At 45.1% G+C, this 22,277-nt stretch overlaps 1 protein-coding gene across 1 annotated transcript in view; it reads left to right on the top strand.

The window, feature by feature from the left end:
- Window positions 1-22,277, top strand: part of thada (THADA armadillo repeat containing) — a 100,742-nt gene that overhangs the window by 61,723 nt on the left and 16,742 nt on the right. Inside the window, exons 32-36 of the mRNA XM_038960399.1 lie at window positions 4,838-5,238; window positions 8,420-8,544; window positions 15,281-15,353; window positions 15,450-15,600; window positions 15,953-16,075. Of these exons, the coding sequence (XP_038816327.1) occupies window positions 4,838-5,238; window positions 8,420-8,544; window positions 15,281-15,353; window positions 15,450-15,600; window positions 15,953-16,075 (873 nt within the window). The remainder of the gene's footprint in view (window positions 1-4,837; window positions 5,239-8,419; window positions 8,545-15,280; window positions 15,354-15,449; window positions 15,601-15,952; window positions 16,076-22,277) is intronic.

Here is a 22,277-nt window from a genome sequence, read left to right on the forward strand (position 1 = left end):
TGGAGTAAAAATAGCGGTAAAATGTGGTTTTGTTAACACATTTTTGGCCAAGCCTTTCATGAAGGTGATTTCTATACCCTGGTGAATGTTGTGCCATAACAAACGTCTGGCTTATCTCTCTGGTCTGGAGAGTTCACTTCGATCACTTAGAATGACCTCTCCATTTTCTTAATAATAACTGACGTGTGTTGGCATGGCCTGTCCAACTGTCCTCCATTTTGACCGATTCACAGAACTGTTGGTTGGTTTGTGGCCTGGGTGATTTAGGGAAGTGTCTGAAGTGGGTGTGTGTGTGTGTGTGCGCGCGCGTGTGTGTGTGTTCGTCTGCGTGATCAGGGTCTCCACAAAGGAAGAATGTGAAACCGAAGGCGAGCCTCTGACAGATGGCGGGATTGTGCCTGTGACCCAGTTAAAGGAGGAGGGGTGTTGTGTGTGTTTTTGGTCCATGTGCTCAACACATGTCCCGGCCAGTGGAAACGTTTACGGGTGTTTAAAACAAGTCTGCATTCAGCCCTTACATAACAAATATACCGCAGCCTCCGAACCCCTCTCAGCCCAACTGCCCCATCCCTCTGTCCTCCTCTACCTAATTAGCATAATGATACAAAAAATCCATAAAATACTTTTGATTTTTTGTAGGGGACTATCTCTTGGTTCATGTAGTGATGAATCTGTTATTCAGTGCTTTTTTAGGGGCTAATAGCAGTAATGCCAAAAATATTTTTTCATCAAAAATGTTGATGTATTTTTGGGGTTACTTCAAGGGGTCTTAAAATTCAAAATCAAATAGCAAAATGGTCCTTGGTATGACCTTAACAATTCCATTTAGCTTCGTAGAACCCTCCCTCCCTTGTCGTAGACAGGGGGGGGGGGGGGGATTATCATCCTTTTTCACTTTTACTGGCATCATCCACTAAGTAGGAACTGGAAATGTATTGGGCAATTCCTGCAGACAGTCACATCACTGTGTAACCAACACATCTCTGAGGGGTGAAGGAGAAGGGTGGGGGGGCTCTTGGCGGCGGCACAGTTGATCCCTCCCCCCTCTGCTCCAACCAAGCCAGTAAAAACAGCAGCAGCACATTTTGGAGTTAGGAGCTCTCTCTCTCTCTCTCTGGCTCTGTCTCCGTCTGTAGGAGCTCTCTCTCTCTCTGGCTCTGTCTGTAGGATCTCTCTCTCTCTCTGTCTCCGTCTGTAGGAGCTCTCTCTCTCTGGCTCTGTCTCTGTCTGTAGGAGCTCTCGCTCTCTCTCTGGCTCTCTCTCTCTGGCTCTGTCTCCGTCTGTAGGAGCTCTCTCTCTCTCTCTGGCTCTGTCTCTGTCTGTAGGAGCTCTCGCTCTCTCTCTGGCTGTGTCTGTAGGAGCTCTCTCTGGCTCTGTCTCTGTCTGTAGGAGCTCTCTCTCTCTCTGGCTCTGTCTCCGTCTGTAGGAGCTTTCTCTCTCTCTCTCTGGCTCTGTCTCCGTCTGTAGGAGCTTTCTCTCTCTCTCTGGCTCTGTCTCCGTCTGTAGGAGCTCTCGCTCTCTCTCTGGCTCTGTCTGTAGGAGCTCTCTCTCCCTCTGGCTCTGTCTGTAGGAGCTCTCTCTCCCTCTGGCTCTGTCTCTGTCTGTAGGAGCTCTCTCTCCCTCTGGCTCTGTCTCCGTCTGTAGGAGCTCTCTCTCCCTCTGGCTCTGTCTGTAGGAGCTCTCTCTCCCTCTGGCTCTGTCTCTGTCTGTAGGAGCTATCTCTCCCTCTGGCTCTGTCTCCGTCTGTAGGAGCTCGCTCTCCCTCTGGCTCTGTCTCCATCTGTAGGAGCTCTCTCTCTCTCTGGCTCTGTCTCCGTCTGTAGGAGCTCGCTCTCCCTCTGGCTCTGTCTCCATCTGTAGGAGCTCTCTCTCCCTCTGGCTCTGTCTGTAGGAGCTCTCTCTCCCTCTGGCTCTGTCTCTGTCTGTAGGAGCTATCTCTCCCTCTGGCTCTGTCTCCGTCTGTAGGAGCTCGCTCTCCCTCTGGCTCTGTCTCCATCTGTAGGAGCTCTCTCTCCCTCTGGCTCTGTCTCCGTCTGTAGGAGCGCTCTGTCACTTGCTCTGTCTCTCGCTCTGTCTGTTTCTGAAATCCAACCCCACTGACTCCATGGCCAGCACTATCCTTACCTCTCAGATGGGTTATTCACGCGACTCAATCCACCTTAAATGATCTCAGTTAAACACACACACACTCAAAGTGGTTAGCAGCCACATATCTGGATCTGATCCTAGTGTTGAATCACATGTGTTTGTATTATCAGAGGTTGTGCCCATCACACACACCAATCATCAACACACACATTCCCATAGACACAAACCGTCTCAAAAACATGCTCCGACACACACCCACCCACCCACCCAGGGCCTGTAAGGTAATTAGAGGGAGCGATGCCAGCAGGTTGTACAGGCTCCTCCATCATGGGAAAGAGCACATCTGCAGCACAGACAGACAGAGACACACACACACACACACACACCGTCTGGGGTTTGTTTTTCACAGTTTGGGTAATGACGGGGGAGAATGATGTAAAATCCAGCTGTGAATGTGTACTGGTAAACTCAAGAAACTGAAGTACGGCCATACATAGATACTCACACACACACACACACACACACACACGTTTTGAGTGTATTGAGTGGGTCAGCACAGTACTCTATCCTTAACTTTGTTTTAACCAGGCTCCTAATGTATATACACACCCCGGACAGGGTCAGCACGGGCCATGACTCCAGCAGTATGTACACACACCCCCACATCTTTCTTACATAGTGGGCTTGCATATATCAGGATATATTTCACTCACACACAAACACAGACACTCACACACCAGCACAATCATTTATTCTGACACACATACCTTCCCAGTGCATAACATAACAAACACGTATAACCTCACAGCCTCACACAAGTTTGCTTTCACACAGACACTTTCTAAGAGGGAGCGAAAGGAAATGGTTTGTGAGTTGGACTGGGCGTTTACGATACATCTTGGATTGGATTATGAAAGTCTACACAGCGAGAAGTTTGTTTACTTTTAGTCTAAATACACCATGCCGGATGGATATTTACACGTTTTAAAGCAGTGCAGTGTTACCCTGGCAAAGTTTATTTAAACCAAATGTGGTTTCATTTTTGTTTAAATATTTGACGTGTTTTGAGTAGATCCACACACATAGTGCCGATGTAATTCTCTCACGTACTCGCTCTCACAAACGCTCCCATTTCCACGTTCAGTGTGTTTCAGGTTTGTCAATGCTGGTTTTTGAATGAAAATCATGATGGTGAAGAATGGTGTTGTATCATGGATATTTCTGTTATATTGTGTTATGTTTTAGTATTTGTAAGGCCCACTGCCAAACTGGACAGGCTATTGAGTCATTTTAGAACCAGTGGTCAGTCGATGTGCCCCGGGCCTGTTTTTGAGTATGGTCCACTGTCGTACTGTGGTTCTTCTGTAGGACCGACTGTGTGGTTCCTCTGACTGCTGTCTGGTCATGTGTTACGAAGGTGAGAAGTCGTTAGAAAGACACGCACACACACACAGAGATACTGGCCTTTGGCATCCAGTGTCCACACACACACACAGCCAGTTTGTGGTGGAACGCCTTTAATTTCCTCACTGAATCCCGGCTGTGCCCCCCCCCTCCCCCTCCTATTTTGATGAATGTCATTCTAAAAACAGCGCTGCTCTCAGCCTAATTATGTTTTCCCTCTCTCACTATTTGTCTCCCCCTCTCTCTCTCCCTCCCTAACATCAGTTTCCTGACCTAGTTGAAAGGGAAGTCAGGAGTTTGGGCTGCTCCCTGTTTGACTTGCTTCACTTCCCTCCAGCTCTGTTTGGGTAGTTGCCGTCTCCCTGCTGCGCCGTCCTGCCTCTGGGGTTGTGGAACACTGGTACGGTAGAGTTGTGTAAGATCTGGATTGAGTGTTTGTGCACGTGTGGCTACTTCTACATGGGGTTTAACTGAGAGGAAAGGCCTGACAACCCAGATAGGGTTGCAGTGTCCTTACCCCAAATGCAGACATGCGGCTCTTCTCTCTCTCTCTCTCTCTCTCTCTCTCTCTCTCTCTCTCTCTCTCTCTCTCTCTGTCTCTCTGTCTCTCTGTCTCTGTCTCTGTCTCCAGTCATCCTCATCCCACCGGTCCCTCCTCTCTCTCTCTCTCTGTGACAAGCTCCCATTTGTCTCCAGTCATCCTCATCCCACCGGTCCCTCCTCTCTCGTCTCGTTGTCATTACTGTCCTCCCATTATGGCCATTACGTGCCGCTCATGTGGCCGCCGGACCCTTTGAGGATCTGGTTCCACGGTAACCCGGCCCATCTCCGCGGTAACCCTAGACCGTCCCCGGGGGAATGCAGCATTTCCCTTTTTGTCTGGCCCATGTTGAGTGGCGCTCGGGGGCCAGGTTGAGTTGCACAGTTTTTTTTTTCTTCTTGGGGGTGGTGTGTGTTAATATTAAGCTGGCTGTGAAAGGAGGCCCTGTGAGATGTCTTGGATTTTGAAGCATTGTAGTAGGGGAGGGGGTTGGGGATGGAGCTACAGAAAGATATTGAGTTACCAAAAAACGTCCTGGTAGCGCGGTAAAGCTGTGCTTCAGGGAGAACTGGTGTGGGTACGTGTGAGGTCATTGTACGTCTATCAACCACTGGAGCCTAGACAGGGCAGACGGACTGAGTGTGGAGGTGTGAAGTGACTGGCACAATGAGGAGCCAGGCCAACAGAGTACAACAAGGCGGTACATCCGTCACCTGTACACCCTAGAGGTTGGCAGCACCTCCCTCAAGTGTGTGTGTTTGTGTGCATGCGAATGTCCTCTACCTGTTTTCCGTCTCTCCTTAGACTCCGAGCTAAAGGAGCTGCGTGAGGAAACGCTGGCACTCCTGATGGCCTCTGAGCTGGTGACCCCTGGAGGCCCCTCTGCTGTGTGTGGTCCCTCAGGCCCCCCCGGCACCACCCAGTATCTCCTCAGCCTGGCACGCCTGGCACTCAGCGCCAGCGTGGAAAGCCCACTGCTGTGGGGCATGGGGGATGATGGCACCACATCGCGAGGACCCCTGCTCCTGGGGTGTCTGCTGCAGTGCCCGCACTACGAAGTCCGTGAGCTGGCCCTGGAAGAGGTCCTGAGGAGGCTGGAGAGGGATGGAGAGGGGGAGAGAAGCTCTCACTGGCCCCAGGAGACCATCATCTCAAACCTCACTACCCTGGCCCTGCATGAGGCCCACCCTCAGTCTCTGGCCAAGGTAAGACACCATGGGGAGGGCCACTAGGACCAGAGTTTTTCCCTCTGGTCTGGTCATGTTTTAAGCATGAACTCCAGGGCTTTTAAACATGTTGATATGGTTATTCGGTAGTTGGTCATGTAGCTGGTGTTTTATGAAGCCTATAGGGGGGAATCAAACCTACAAGTCCACCCTTCTCAATTGTGTTCATCCTCCCTCCCCCCAGTGACAAACTCAAGACAATTATAACAAATTGATTACGTGTAGAAATCTGTTTTCTTTAGTATTGCGTGAGAGTCTTCTAGCGCCATATGGCTACGCCAAGAGAACCTCTCTCCCCCTCCCTTCCTCCCTCTGAGGTCCCTCTGAGGTTTGGTAACTTTCCACTCCTCCACCAGGCAGCACCTCCTGCACACGGTGGAGGTTTAAGTGAAAAGGCAACCTGTTTATTTCAGCTAGAATCATATTTCAATTCCTCATAAACACTGGACAGCCATCCATTACCCAAATCTTTGCCTTGCCATTCTTATCATGAAGCTGTGTAAGAGTTGACAAGACTCGTCACTGCTGGGAATGGTGTGTGCGTGCGCGCATGTGTGTGTTTCATTGAAAGCTGTTTTATTGCCCAGCCGTTAATGTTTAACCAGCCGGTCCGTTAAGCCGCATCTCTCCACGCCAAGGACACCGTTTCCATGGCTAGCCCTCTGTTCCAGTAAAGCATTCTGGAAGAAAACACTGCGTTCGGGCCCGGCTTCCTCTGTGGGTTGGATCTGTTGGCCTTTAAAAGAGCAGGAGCAGGGCATTCAGCTTCCTGTGAGACTGACCTGCAATCCTCCTCAGCCCAGTTTCTCACTTTACAGCTTTAGAGTGCTTTAAAAGTCTCAGACGGAATTGCTATTTGCTGAGTAAGGTGTGTGGGGGGGGGTGTATGAGGGTTTGAAATAATTCCACTATTCGGAAGAGTATCATGAATGTTTTTGTCGGATATCTGGATCTTCAAAATACACGTTCAGTTACTTTTACTTCCGGTTTTAACCTGAGCACTGCTGCGATGAGGGTGAGGCTGGAGCTCTATTGCTGCAGCTACGGAGGTGGCGCTGAGATGGGAGCAAGCAGACAGGCAGAGAAGAGCAACGCTGCTCAGCTACAGCCAAGAATAGCTAACTTGTAATGTTGTTTGTCATCCCGTATAACAGTGCCGGTCTTGACTGGAGTTGCCTTGAGAAGCTAGCTAGGCTAACGAAGGCCACATGCTGTGCTTTCTCCCCAAGCCCATTCAGATAAAACAGCCTACCTGTTAGTTGCTCGTTGTAGCCTGCTACTTCTCATTTCTGTAACTTTTAATTCCGTAATGTTATTCCATCTTGCGTTGCGTTAGTGAACTCTCACTCCACTTGCGACCCACTTGAGCCTCTTTGCTACTTTGATTGGCCAAGCTACACATGTCGGCTACCGGCCTTTTGTATGGGGCTCATGTCATAAAAACGATATTGAGAAGTTTGTTTTATAAAATGAATAATGTCATGGTATATCCTTGTATGTATCAGTGTCACATGGATATTTTAATTTCATTTAGAAAAAGTTTCAGTGTTAAAATAGGCCTATAAAGGGCCTCCCGAGTGGCACTGCATCGCAGTGCTTGAGGCGTCACTACAGACCCGGGTTCAATCCCAGGCTGTGTCGTGACCGGGAGTCGCATAGAGCGGTGCACAATTGGCCCAGTGTCGTCCGGGTTAGGGGAGGGTTTGGCCCCGGGGGCTTTACTTGGCTCATCACGCTCTAGTGACTCCTTGTGGCGGGCCGGGCGCCTGCAGGCTGACTTCGGTCGTCAGTTGAACGGTATTTCCTCCGACACGTTGGTGCAGCTGGCTTCCGGGTTAAGCGGGTGGATGTTAAGAAGCGTGTTTAGGCGGGTCATGTTTCGGGGGATGCATGACTCGACCTTCGCCTCTCCCGAGCCCGTTGCAGCGATGAGATGAGATCGGAACTGCATTAGGGAGAAAAGGGGGTCAAATAAAAAATAATAAACATTAAAAATGAACATTAAAAATAAATACACACAAGTACTCACACTAACGTCTGTTCAGATATTCAAATAACCGTGCACTTCCCTAGTGTGTGTTTGTGTGTGTCAGGGAGGTTGCTGTTATGGCTATGTGTGTGTTTTAGGAGTGTGTGATTTCAGTACATGGTTCAGACAGTAGCCCATTAAAGGGGGTAGTAAAAATGAAAAGCCATGAAGCAGCAGAGAGACCAGAGGCAAAAAATCGTACTACTTTAATATTTGTCTGAGACGGCAGCACTCTCACAAGCTGAGGGCCACAGAAGCCGTAGAACCTGCTCACGTCCAGTCCAGACTGACACCCACTCACACTGCTATCCCTCTAACCCCATATACAGGGATCATTTTATAGCTTCAATAACAGCTCCATGCTTTACAAATAAATGATCATCAAAGAAATATGCAGAAGGAATGTCAACAGGTGTTGGGGTTTCTGAGGGAAAACAACTCCTTCCTCCATCGACTCGCTCGGCCGATCCCTCGGTTGAGGTGGGACTGGAGGAAGGGAGATGTAGTCAGGTCCTGGAAAGTGGATAAGGGGAAAGGGAGAGAAGGACAGACGGGTTGACAGATCTAGCGATGAGGCAGAGAGTGAGCGAAAGGGATGAAAGCCAGAAACACACACAGAGGTACAGGATGTGTGTGTGTCAGCTGTGTGCCCGTGGTTTGGGTTAGCTGGGAGGATCTGAACGTCCAGAGGGGTAAAAATATCTCCAGGGCAGAGTGCCAACTCACACAGGACAGACACCAGAGCTGTGGGCCTGAAGCTAGGACCCAGTTGTTCATGTTCAAGACTAGACATTAGTCAGGAAAAGATCCTGCTCTCACTTCACCTCTATTTTATTTAACTAGGCAAGTCAGTTAAGAACAAATTCTTATTTACAGTGACGACCTACCCCGGCCAAACCCGGACGACGCTGGGCCAATTGTGCGCCGCTCTATGGGACTCCCGGTCACGACACAGCCTGGAATTGAACCAGTAATTTCGATTACTTGTATTCAATTATTAGTAATCGAATACAAACCTTGAATCGCGTATTTGAGTACTCAGATGTGGTGCTGCTCAGTCCTCTTACTCTATTTCTCTCCTTTTCTTCTTTCTTTCTCGCTCTCTCTCCCTCTCCATCCCTCTCTCCTCAGGTGCTGCAGGTGCTGTCTATCCTCAGCGTGAACTCTGACCTGCTGTGGAGGGACGGTCTGCGGACTCTGACCCAGGCAGAGGTCCTGGAGCGGGTTCTCACTCTGGCTGAAGACTTTGCCCACAGGTGAGCCCACCCACCAAGGGCCTGAAACATCAATACACTGTTACCCTTTTCACACTACTGAGCTGAGTCAAGCCAATCACGCCAAGGCTGGCCTGGTTGCGCATCCACCTCCACAGTTGTTGAAGCCATGCTTGAAAGGCAATGTGGAAAACCAGCACAGTAATGGTTCAGGTCAGCAGACTCGGCACGCTAGTGTGATTCGGGTCTAGCTGCACACAAAAGTTGAGTTTAGGATGGGTTAGGATCGCCGTCAGAAAGCCACAGCACGTCCACCTCACTGACTCATTGAGTGCTTTCTCTTCTTATCCCATCAGCCTAAGATTCCATTCTTAAGATTCCATTACTTTCAATATTGGGCATAGTGCTCTTGAACTTCCCCCAAAGTGAGACTTTGTGACATAAGCAGGTCACACTCTCTTCCAGCTGTGCAGTGCCTTGCAAAAGTATTCATACCCCTTGTATTTCGTCACATTTCATTGTTAGAAAGTGGGATTACAATGGATTTAATTGTACATTTTTGTCAACAATCTACACAAAATACTCTGTCAAAGTGGAAGATTAGATTTTTGATAGAAATTTGTCATGGCATAAGTATTCAGCTTCCTGAGTCAATAGAAAAGAGGATGAATTTGAATTTGATGTGTCTGGGTGGTTTAATACATAATCCATAGCATAAATAACTTGACCATGCTTAAAGATGTACAAACATTAGGAATTCTTTCCATGACATAGACTGACCAGGTGACTCCAGGTGCAAGCTATTATTCCTTATTTGATGTCACTTGTGTAGATGAAGGGGAGGAGACAGGTTAAAGAAGGATTTCTTAAGGCTTGAAACAGTTGAGACATGGATTGTGTATGTGTGCCATTCAGAGGGTGAATGGACAAGACAAAAGATTCAAAGTGCCTTTGAACAGGGTATGGTAGTAGGTGCCAGGTGCAACAGTTTGAGTGTGTCAAGAACTGCAACGCTGCTGGGTTTTCCACGGTCAACTGTTCCCCGTGTGTATCAAGAATGGTGCACCACACAAAACACATCCAGACAACTTGAGACAACTGTTGGAAGAATTGGAGTCAAAATGGACCATCATCCCTGTAGAACGCTTTCGACAACCTTGTAGTCCATGCCCCGTCGATTTGAGGCTGTTCTCAGGGCAAAAGAGGTACAACTCAATATTAGGGAGGTGTTCCTAATGTTTTGTACACTCATTGTATTCAATGTCTGATTTGTTATTGTTAACCATCTACCAATCACTGCCCTTCTTTATGAAGCTTTCGAAAAGCTCCCTGGTGTTTGTAGTTGAGTCTGTTTTTCAAATAAATACTTGACAAGGGACCTTAGAGATGAATGTATGAGGGACAGAGGAAGGGTTAGTCATTCAAAAATCATGTCAACCCTTATTATTTCACACAGTGAGTCAATATAACCTATGTGATTTCTTAAGCCAAATTTTACTCCTGAACTAATTTAGGCTTGCCTGAATAAAGGGGTTGACTATTATAGTTACGTATTCATCTTTTTTTAAATATATATTTTTTAGTAGATTGTTGACAAAAAATGACAAATCAATTTTAATCCCACTTTGTAACACAATAACATTGAAGAAATCCAAGGGGTCTGAATACTTTTGTAAGGCACTTTATGTTATGAGGACGTTGGGAAATAGGGGAGGTAACTTTAGGAATGACCTCAAAATGGCCGCTGGTAATGGTGCCCTGTCCTCAAATTGAATGTTATTTGTCACATGCTTTGTAAACAACAGATGTGGACTAGCAGTGAAAGCCTGCTGCCAAAACAGGCCTAAGCCATCCATGATTGATGTACAGGCTAGAATGGAGAGGTGGGAGCACAGTAGGTGAGGTGCTGCCTCCCTCCTTTCCCTCTTCTCTCTCTCTGTCCGTCTATGAAAGGACCCACATACCTGTGGTTGTGAGGATGCCACTCCTGTATTCAGAGCCAAAGCCGGGGATTAAGGAGATAGACTTACCCAGCTCTCCCTTCACTCCGGGTCTTATGTTAGCTGCCCGACTGGCCCGTGCACTTGGCGACAGGTGTGGAGATCTGGCCGACTGTGTGTGTTCATCCATGTGTGTGTGTGTGCGCGTTGACGTGTTTACTGGTCCCCACAAGAATAGTAAATGAACAACATTTTTACCAACTGACAACATTTTGTTAGTCCCCATAAGGTCAAATGGTATTTCTAGGCGGTTAAGGTTAGAGTGATGGTTAGAATTAGGGTTAGTTTTAAGGTTAAGGTTAGGTTTTGGGGTTAGTGGTTAGGGAAAATAGGATTTTGAATGGGACTGAATTGTGTCCCCCTCCCAGTACCTGTGGGACACCCCACACCTCTGTACACACACACACACACACACACACCACTGTTTTAACAGTGAGAGAAGAGAATAAGGATTAAATTACAAAGACTTGCCTCTCTGTAAAAAATAAATAAATAATTATAATAAAATGACCATGCCACAATCTGTATGAAGCATGTTGTGGCTGACGGACAGCAACTGTTGTGGAGTGGGTCAAGAGCTTCAAGTTCCCTGGCGTCCACATCACTAAGGATTTAACATTGTCCACACACACCCACACAGTCGTGAAGAGGGCACGGCAGCACCACTTTCCCCTCAGGAGTCTGAAAAGATTTGGCACGGGCTCTCGGATCCTCAAAAAGTTATACAGCTGCACCAACAAGAGCATCTTGACTGGCTGAAAAACCCCTTGGTGTGGCTAATTGCACCGCCTTTGACCGCAAAGCACTACAGAGACAGCTTCTACCCCCAGAGCCATACTACTGCTAAATAGCCAGATTGCTAAATAGTCAATTTTTTTTATTTTTTTTTTATTTATTTTTATTTATTTTTTATCCGTTATTTTAGGTAAGTTGACTGAGAACACGTTCTCATTTGCAGCAACGACCTGGGGAATAGTTACAGGGGAGAGGAGGGGGATGAATGAGCCAATTGTAAACTGGGGATTATTAGGTGACCATGATGATTGAGGGCCAGATTGGGAATTTAGCCAGGACACCGGGGTTAACACCCCTACTCTTACGACAAGTGCCATGGGATCTTTAATGACCTCAGAGAGTCAGGACACCCGTTTAACGTCCCATCCGAAAGACGGCACCCTACACAGAGCAGTGTCCCCAATCACTGCCCTGGGGCATTGGGATCTTTGTTTAGACCAGAGGAAAGAGTGCCTCCTACTGGCCCTCCAACACCACTTCCAGCAGCATCTGGTCTCCCATCCAGGGACTGACCAGGACCAACCCTGCTTAGCTTCAGAAGCAAGCCAGCAGTGGTATGCAGGGTGGTATGCTGCTGGTAAAAAAAAATTAATGATACCCAAACTATCTTGCAGTGGCCCGACGCACACTCAATAGACTAGTGCATTCTGAAAGAATTCAGACCCCTTTTTCCACATTTTGTTACGTTACAGCCTTATTCTAAAATGTATTTAATCATTTTTTGCCTCATCAATCTACACACACTACCCCATAATGACAAAGAAAAAAACTTTTTGAAATAAATTTTACAAATTTATAAAGAAAAATAAGACAAATTCCTTATTTACATAAGTATTCAGACACTTTGCTATGAGACTCGAAATTGAGCTCAGGTGTATCCTGTTTCCATTGATCATCCTAGCTGTTTCTATAGCTTGACTGGAGTCCACCTGTGGTAAATTCAATTTATGGGACATGATTTAGAAAGGCACACCACCTGTCAGTAAAAGGCACATGACAGCCCAAAAGGCACATGACCGCCCACTTGGAGTTCGCCAAAAGGCACCTTAAGGACTCTGACCATGAGAAACAAGATTCTCTGGTCTGATGAAACCTAGATTGAACTCTTTGGCCTGAATGCCAAGTGTCACATCTGGAGGACATCTAGCACCATCTCTACGGTGAAGCATGGTGGTGGCAGCATCATGCTGTGGGGATGTTTTTCAGGGAAGAATGGGAGAAACTCCCCAAATACAGGTGTGCCAAGCTTGTAGCGTCATACCCAAGAAGATGTGAGGCTGTAATCGCTGCCAAAGGTGCTAAAACAAAGTACTGAGAAGGGTCTGAATACTTATGTAAATGTGATATTTCCGGGGGTTTTTTGTTTTTATTTATACTTTTTCAAAACTCCAGTATAGATTTGGCCTTGTGTTTTTGCTTATTGTCCTGCTTATAATAGTGGCGCCGGAGGGATTGGCTGCCGTTTTATGGGCTCTTAACCAACTGTGCTATTTTGTTATTTTTTTCGCATTGTTTGTAACTCATTTTGTACATAATGTTGCTGCTACAATCTCTTATGACCGAAAAGAGCTTCTGGACGTGATTGAAAGGTGAATTAATCTCCCAGTGTCTGGTGGAAAGCAGACTGAACCAGGTTATGCTCTAGGATTTTGCCTGTGCTTTGCTCCATTCCATTTTCTTTATCCTGAAACTCCAAAGTCCTTAACGATTACAAGCACACCCGTAACATGGTGCAACCTCCACTATGTTTGAAAATATGGAGATTGGTAGTGTACTGTTGGATTTGCCCTCAAACATAAATGTTTGTATTTAGGACAAAAAGTGAATTGCTTTGCCACATTTTTTTGTAGTATTACTTTAGTGCTTTGTTGCAAACAGAATGCAAGTTTTGGAATATTTGTATTCTGTACAGGCTTCCTTTTCATTCTGTCATTTGGGTTAGTATTGTGGAGTAGCTATGATATTGTTGATCCATCCACAGTTTTCTCATATCACAGCCATTCAACTCTGTTTTAAAGTCACCATGGTGAAATCCCTTGTTTCCTTCCTCTCTGGCAACTGAGTTAGAAAGGACACCTGTATCTTTTAGTGACTGGGTGTGTTGATACACCATCCAAAGTGTAATAAATAACTTCACCATGCTGAAAGGGATATTCATTGTCTGCTTGTTTTTTTTACCAATAGGTGCCCTTCTTTGCGAGGCATTGGAAAACAACCCTGGTCTTTGTGGTTGAATCTGTTTGAAATTCACTGCTCGACTGAGGGACCTTACAGATAATTGTGTGGGGGGGTACAGAGATGAGTTATTCATTCAAAAATAATGTTAAATACTATTATTGCTACACAAAGTGTGTCCATGCATCTTATTATGTGACTTAAGCTAATTTCCTGAACTTATTTAGGCTTGCCATAACAAAGGGGTATACTTGGAATACTTGACTCAAGACATTACAGCTTTTCATTATTTATTAATTTGTAAAAAATAAACAAAAAATAATAATAAAACGTTTTTTTATTAAAAAAAAATTGTATTCCACTTTGACGTTATGGGGTATTGTGTGCGTGTGCCATATTTTAAATTCAGGCTGTAACACAAAAAAAGATGGAGAAAGTCAAGGTGTGTGAATGCTTTTTGAAGGCACTGTATCTAACTCAAATACTTCATACCTCTGCACATTGATTGGTAATGCAACATGCAACAATTCCAAAGATTTTACTGAGTTACAGTTCATATCAGGAAATCGGTCAATTTAAATAAATGTATTCGGCCCCTATCTATGGCGTTCACATGACTGGGAATACAGATATGCATCTGTTGGTCACAGATAACTTTAAAAAAAGGTAGGGGTGTGGATCACAGTATCTGGTGTGACAACCATTTGCCTCATCCAGCGTGACACAGCGTAGCATAGAGTTGATCAGGCCGTTGATTGTGGCCTGTGAGATGTTGTCCAACTCCTCTTCAGTGGCTGTGTGAATTTGCTGCATACTGGCGGGAACTGGAACGCATTGTCGTACACGTCGATCTAGACCATCCCCAATGTCTGAGTATGCAGGCCATGGAAGAACTGGGACATGTTCAGCCTCCAGGAATTGTGTACAGATCCTTGTGACATGGGGCTGTGCATTATCATGCTGAAACGTGAGGATCTCGTCACGGCATCTCGGTGCATTCAAATTGCCGTAGATAAAATGCAATTGTGTTCATTGTCCGTAGCTTATGCCTGCCCATATCATAACCCCATCACCAACATTAACATCCGCAAACAGCTCGCCCACACAACGCCATACACTTGGTCTGCGGTTGTGAGGCTAGTTGGGCTTACTGCCAAATTCTATAAAATGACATTGGAGGTGGCTTATGGTAGAGAAATTAACATTCAGTTCTCTGGCAACAGCTCTGGTGGACATTCCTGTAGTCAGCATGTCAATTGCCTGCTCCCTCAAAACTTGAGACATCTGTGGCATTGTGTTGTGTGACACAACTGCACATTTTTAGTGGCCTTTTATTGTCCCCAGCACAAGGTGCACCTGTGTAATCATCATGCTGTTTAATCCGCTTCTTGATATGCCACACCTGAGAGAAATAAGCTATTTGTGCATATTAAATATTTCTCTGATCTTTTATTTCACCTCATGAAACATGGACCAACACTTTACATGCTGTGTTTATATTTTTGTTCTGTCTTTTATTTTATTCCTCTTGTTACTATTTTATGATTTATTTTTAAACCTGCGTCGTTGGGAAGGGCTCTTAAGCAACCATTTCCCGGTGAAGTCTGCATCAGTTGTATTCGGCGCATGTGACAAATATTTGATACGTTAGCTCTGTGTGAGTGTTTTTACACACAGCTTACTGAATGGTGATGTGTAGGGGCTCGTTTTCTTTGTGCAGTGTGTTACTGCAGTGTTGCGTTGGTAAAGATCTCACACTGTCCTTGTGTTTTACTGTTGTCATAATGTGTTTGTGTGTTGTATTCCAGTGTGGAGTTGCACTGTGCTTCCCTGACCCTGGCCTCTAGATTGGTGGTGCACCTAGTACACAGTGACCCTCAGGTAAGAACCACCAATGATCCAGCTGGGAAATTGTGTGCGTCTACCATGCCCTGCAGTGACATAAGTTTGTCTGTGTTCATGTCCTTCTCCGATCAGGGTGTGGCTGCAGTAGCGTGTCTGGGGCGCTGGGGGGCGCTGGTGTCTCAGTCCTGCGGTGTGGAGCAAAATGCTGAGGTCAAGATGATGGCTGCAGAGGTACTGGTCAACGCCACACCCACCCTGTTGACCAGCCCCAACCTACCAGTGGGTGAGTAGGCCTATATGGAAGTTGAATGTATTTGTGGAAGCTACAGTTGTTTGTTTTTGGTTTGTGTTGGTAGTTTCTGGTTGTGTTTGTAAGGACACAGCCACACAGATTGTGTGTATGAAGATTACAGGTCGACGATGCTTTTTTAAATTGGAGTCATCTGCGGAAGGAAGCTGGACAACGGCGATTATTGTCCGCCAAAAAACCTTTGTGCATATGCAACCCGTCCGAAAAAGAAAAATAGATGAGTTGAACTTTAAACAGGTAAAAACGGACTGTGGCGAATGCGAATGCAGTTTTAATATGTTTTCATACATCTGTCTGTGTCCTAATGAAGTTTTGATTGTGCCAGGTGTGTCCCACACAGTGTCTCTGTGGAGAGGTCTGTTCACTCTACTGCAGGACGAGGACCAGGATGTCAGAGACAGAGCCGCTGACTTCATCTCCAACCTCCCTACACACCTACTGAACCCAGGTACGCACAGCACCTCAGCACAGACACGCACTGAAACACACACACGGGCTGCTTAACCAAATTCCATCTGATTCGAAATCGACATTTTCAAAGAAATGTGCTTTAGTAGCACTACATGCAGCTGTTACATCATGTTTAGTTAGCGCTTGTGGATGTGTTGTAAATGCTTTAGATATAGAGGTCATATACAGTTACCCCATAATCTTTCTATTACCGTCTCTGTCACAGTGTCAAACACACACACGTGTTGGGGAGGGGCACTGACGCTGTTTCTCGCTAAGATTGGGGAGGGTTCCCGGAATGAGGGGTGCTAAATCTAGTTTGGCGGGGGGGGTACACCGGTGCTGGATATCATTTGTGTGTGGTGATTCGTCATAGCTCTGAAGCGTTTGTTCTTTGTTTTGCAAAGTATTTTGTGACTCCAGGTCTTGGGACATGGATGCGCTCTCAAACTTGAAAAGGAGAGCCGCACGCACACTCTAGGAGTTCAGATGCAGTAATTTAATAACCTAATATCCAACGTTTCGACAGACAAGCTGTCTTCATCGGGTGAAACGTTGGATATTAGGTTATTAAATGATTGCATCTCAGCTCCTAGAGCGCGCGGCTCTCCTTTTGTTTTTCAAGTGTTTGACTCCGCTAACCAGCACCTCGCCTAAACAGGTGTGCGTTTCCTTCGCCTCCAGATTGCGTACTCAGACTAACACACACGCTGCCCCACTCACTGAAATATGAGACCACTCTAAAGCACCCCTTTTGTAGCGCAGGCAGGCACTCACAGCACTGGAGTTTTGACTAGGGTTTGGAACTGAACTTATTTTCCAATTGGTTCGTTGTGAACAGAACCACTTTTTCTTTGTTCAGTTCCACTGTTCCGTCCAGCAGAATAAAGTTCTGAACCGGTTCAAAAACAAAAACTAGCAGTTTATATCGTTCCTTTCTGTTCTTTTTTTAAACGTCTGAATATACACTGCTCAAAAAAATAAAGGAAACACTAAAATAACACATCCTAGATCTGAATGAATGAAATATTCTTATTAAATACTTTTTTCTTTACATAGTTGAATGTGCTGACAACAAAATCACACAAAAATGATCAATGGAAATCAAATGTATCAACCCATGGAGGTCTGGATTTGGAGTCACACTCAAAATTAAAGTGGAAAACCACACTACAGGCTGATCCAACTTTGATGTAATGTCCTTAAAACAAGTCAAAATGAGGCTCAGTAGTGTGTGTGGCCTCCACGTGCCTGTATGACCTCCCTACAACGCCTGGGCATGCTCCTGATGAGGTGGCGGATGGTCTCCTGAGGGATCTCCTCCCAGACCTGGACTAAAGCATCCGCCAACTCCTGGACAGTCTGTGGTGCAACGTGGCGTTGGTGGATGGAGCGAGACATGATGTCCCAGATGTGCTCAATTGGATTCAGGTCTGGGGAACGGGCGGGCCAGTCCATAGCATCAATGCCTTCCTCTTGCAGGAACTGCTGACACACTCCAGCCACATGAGGTCTAGCATTGTCTTGCATTAGGAGGAACCCAGGGCCAACCACACTAGCATATGGTCTCACAAGGGGTCTGAGGATCTCATCTCGGTACCTAATGGCAGTCAGGCTACCTCTGGCGAGCACATGGAGGGCTGTGCGGCCCCCAAAGAAATGCCACCCCACACCATGACTGACCCACCGCCAAACCGGTCATGCTGGAGGATGTTGCAGGCAGCAGAACGTTCTCCACGGCGTCTCCAGACTCTGTCACGTCTGTCACATGTGCTCAGTGTGAACCTGCTTTCATCTGTGAAGAGCACAGGGTGCCAGTGGCGAATTTGCCAATCTTGGTGTTCTCTGGCAAATGCCAAACGTCCTGCACGGTGTTGGACTGTAAGCACAACCCCCACCTGTGGATGTCGGGCCCTCATACCACCCTCATGGAGTCTGTTTCTGACCGTTTGAGCAGACACATGCACATTTGTGGGCTGCTGGAGGTCATTTTGCAGGGCTCTGGCAGTGCTCCTCCTTGCACAAAGGCGGAGGTAGCGGTCCTGCTGCTGGGTTGTTGCCCTCCTACGGCCTCCTCCACGTCTCCTGATGTACTGGCCTGTCTCCTGGTAGCGCCTCCATGCTCTGGACACTACGCTGACAGACACAGCAAACCTTCTTGCCACAGCTCGCATTGATGTGCCATCCTGGATGAGCTGCACTACCTGAGCCACTTGTGTGGGTTGTAGACTCCGTCTCATGCTACCACTAGAGTGAAAGCACCGCCAGCATTCAAAAGTGACCAAAACATCAGCCAGGAAGCATAGGAACTGAGAAGTGGTCTGTGGTCACCACCTGCAGAACCACTCCTTTATTGGGGGTGTCTTGCTAATTGCCTATAATTTCCACCTGTTGTCTTCCATTTGCACAACAGCATGTGAAATTTATTGTCAATCAGTGTTGCTTCCTAAGTGGACAGTTTGATTTCACAGAAGTGTGATTGACTTGGAGTTACATTGTGTTGTTTAAGTGTTCCGTTTATTTTTTTGAGCAGTGTATTTTATTTCACATTTATCTCAACATGAAATTACTTCACCAGTCGATAGAGCAGCTTTATGGAGCAGGCAAGCTATGTCCATGTATTGGAGAGACAAGTGTGGTGTAGGGTGCGACATGCTGCTGAAATGTTTGCGGTTGAGGAGAGAGCTGGCATCTTGTTGTTATGACATGCGTTATCTGAATTAGGCCTACGGAGGAGCGGCTTCTATGAAGAAACTTTGAATGTCTTTTAATTTCAGAGAGTTGTCTTAACTAACATTGGACCAGAGCTAGCCCTTGATCATGACACTCAGTTCCATTACATTACACATAATGCCGCCTAGAGTTTGAGAGCTAGACCAGAGCTAGGTAACAAGCTTAGCTAGCTATCAAGCTTGTGTGTGCAGAGTGGCACCCAAATTAAAATAAAAACACATCTTACCATTTTGTAGTTAATAAATCCAATGTGAAACGTGATAACTATTTGAGTGAAAATGCAAGAGAAGCCTGTGTTTGGAGGATATATTTGCACGGTTGTTAGGCCCAATATATCCACCCAACATCGGCTTCGAGGGTATTATCAATTTTATACAACAGGTTACCAACCTATTCAAATAATGGTTGACATTTTTCATTAATGTTAATTTGGTTAATTTATTCATACTATTTCATCCTTCCACAAGACAGCTGGTTGTTCGTTCTATCAGTTCGATTGTCAGAGACACGACCCAGTCGTTCAGTATTTTTGTTCTGTATCTATGGACGCGACCCAGTCGTTCGTTCTAAATGTTCCATTGCCGTACTGGCTGGCAACGTTCTTAACCCTTGCTTGCTAGCCAGCCAACTACGGCTAAGTTAAAGTCACGTCAAACAGTGGAGCCAGAATAACAGCAAAGTAGCTGCATGCTGCATTTGCATCAGCTTTCTTCTAGTGACATCTATTTGGATCCATCCATAACAATGATCTAATGAGGTGTGATTTTGCCTGGCATAGAAGATGTGCTCTCTCGTCAGCACACTGTTGTTCAGAGGTGCTAGCCAACAACACAATCACTTCAAACTGAAGCTGGAACGACTGCAAACTAGCTGCATTTCATTTCATTGTACCTGTTTTCTATTGACATTTCATTGTTTATATCCATAAAAATGATCCCAGCTGATTCATGATTTCGACTGGCTGAAAAAAGCTGCCTGTCTGTCTCGTCCCGTCTCCAGACGCATTCATTACTGTGGACCAGCTGGACATCGAATTTCAATACAAAACGATGTTGCAAATGTTGGACAGACTGCAAGGTTTATACAAATCTCCGCTGTTGAAAATCAAATACTAGTCTAAAAGAAATGGGAGATGATGTCGAGATGCTTTTTATAGTGGAGATCAAGTTTATAAATTGCCTGGCTGGGCAGTGAGATGGAACAGAGTAAATAGGCCTTTCAACGTCATAGCTTTAGCCGGTGGTAACCTGTGGAATAGACACCGGCTGGAATGCGATTTTAACCAATCACCATCCAGGATTAGACCCACCCGTTGTATTAAGTATCCTTAACACTTTAGACCCCAATAGAATTCTAGAATGCTGCTGTAGATTACTGAGAATTTAAAAGCTAATTTTCTCACACATTTCAAACAAACAGACATCTCAAAAACAAAGAACAAGTTAACTTAGTTTAAGAGCACAGCCTCTTTAATATGACACCACATTCATGTCAATAGGAATAACATTCATTTTGTCTTCCATTGTGTAAAGACACTCACTATCAACAAACGATTAACACTCAACACAACAAAACACCCTAGAGTATTTCAATTGTAGTACATTTGACTAAATTACTCACTCAAAATGTACCAAGTATAATATATTACACTTATAAATATTATTTACATATAAATACAATTATCCAAAATGTGACCAAAGGACAATATTCAGAAAGTATTTCAAAACCCTCACAAAGTAGGCTGTTGGATTGACACCGATTCTTACTTCTGTAACAATGTAAAAAGTCTCTGAATAGTTGTTTGAATATTTCATAACCTCTCTCATTGAAGATTTAGTACAGACCAGGCCTGAAACAAAATGTGGAAATAGCAGCCTACTTTAACAATTCAGTGAATGCAACAAGTATTAGATAGACAGAAAAAGATAACAAACGAAACCACAACTGTTCAGAGACAAAAGATTTGTAGGACAAATTCATACTGTATTTCACACTGTCACTTTAGTGTTAGCATTAAATCAAAATCAAATCTAATTGTATTGGTCACATATACTCATATTTAACAGATGTTATTGCGGGTGTAGCGAAATGCTTGTTCCTAGCGCCAACAGTGCAGTAGTATCTAACAATTCACAGCAATACACAAATCTACAAGTAAAAGAATGGAATTAAGAAATATATAAATATTAGGACGAGCAATGTCGGTGTGGTATTGACTAAAATACAGTGGAATAGAATACAGTATATACATTTGAGATGAGTAAAGCAGTATGTAAACATTATTAAGTTTTATTTAACAAGGGGGGGCAATTACTTTTTCACATAGGGCCATGAAGGTTAGGATAGCTTTTTTCCCTTAATAAATAAAATCATCACTTAAAAACTGCATTTTGTGTTTACTTGGGTTATCTTTGTGTAATATTAAAATTTGTTTGATGACCTGAAACATGTAAGTGTAACAAATGTGCAACAAAATAAGAAATCAGGAAGGGGGCAAATACTTTTTCACAGCCCTGTATATCTGCTGTTTACTTATTTCACTCACCTCGACATCATCGCTTCTCAAAGTGCAAGGACGGGCCCGAATCCGTATCATCAACCAACATAGATACAGTCGCTTTCACAGTGAAAAGTCGTGTCTGCTTTGGCGCCGTCATTTTGAGTAATGAAGTAAAAAAATAAATAAAAAATGTGAAAAGTGAAATGACAGAATACCCTGTTTCTGGTTTCTGGTTGATAACAACAGCCACGCAAATACCACAACAGATTGTTAGCAAGTACATTTTGCGATATTGACAAAAAACAGAAAAACAAGGCCTTTCGAAGCCGCTATAGTAATTTAAAGAAAGGCCCGTCGACAGCCGCAATGGGTTCTAAAGGGTTATTAACTAGCATTGACAAACTAGTATCCGTTGTTCTCTTTATAAAAAATGTTCTTTCCCTAATTTCTGAATCATGCCTGTAACATCAGTAGCTACAGTAGACCATTCATTTCTCGGTCGGAGGGGAGGAACAGGTAGTCTACACACACACTGGTAAAGATTTTCAGCTGGCAGGCAGGCAGACACTGGAATATGTTTCTGAGTGACAGTGAGGGTTTACATATGCGCTTAGTTTTTTAAACGTTTTTTTGTGGGACTGGGTAAAAAAAAATAGACCCATAGGGCGGCACACAATTGGCCCAGCGTCGTTCAGGTTTGGCCTAGTTAGGTCGTCATTGTAAATAAGAATTTGTTCTTAACTGACTTGCCTAGTTAAATAAAGGTTGAATTAAAAAAATGAAACCGGATTCCACGCTTTTTAAATAACTGTTCTGTTCCGGAACAGTATAGATCTCTTTCGTTGTCAGTTTCTGATTCTATTCCTCAAAAAAACAAAACATGTTTTTGTTCTGTTCCCTGAACCGACTCCAACCTCTGGTATTGACATCTGTCTGCTCAGTGTGACTTTCTCTCCTCAAGACACAC

Source organism: Salvelinus namaycush, chromosome 22 (genome assembly GCF_016432855.1).
Source record: "Salvelinus namaycush isolate Seneca chromosome 22, SaNama_1.0, whole genome shotgun sequence".
Lineage (NCBI taxonomy): Eukaryota > Metazoa > Chordata > Actinopteri > Salmoniformes > Salmonidae > Salvelinus > Salvelinus namaycush.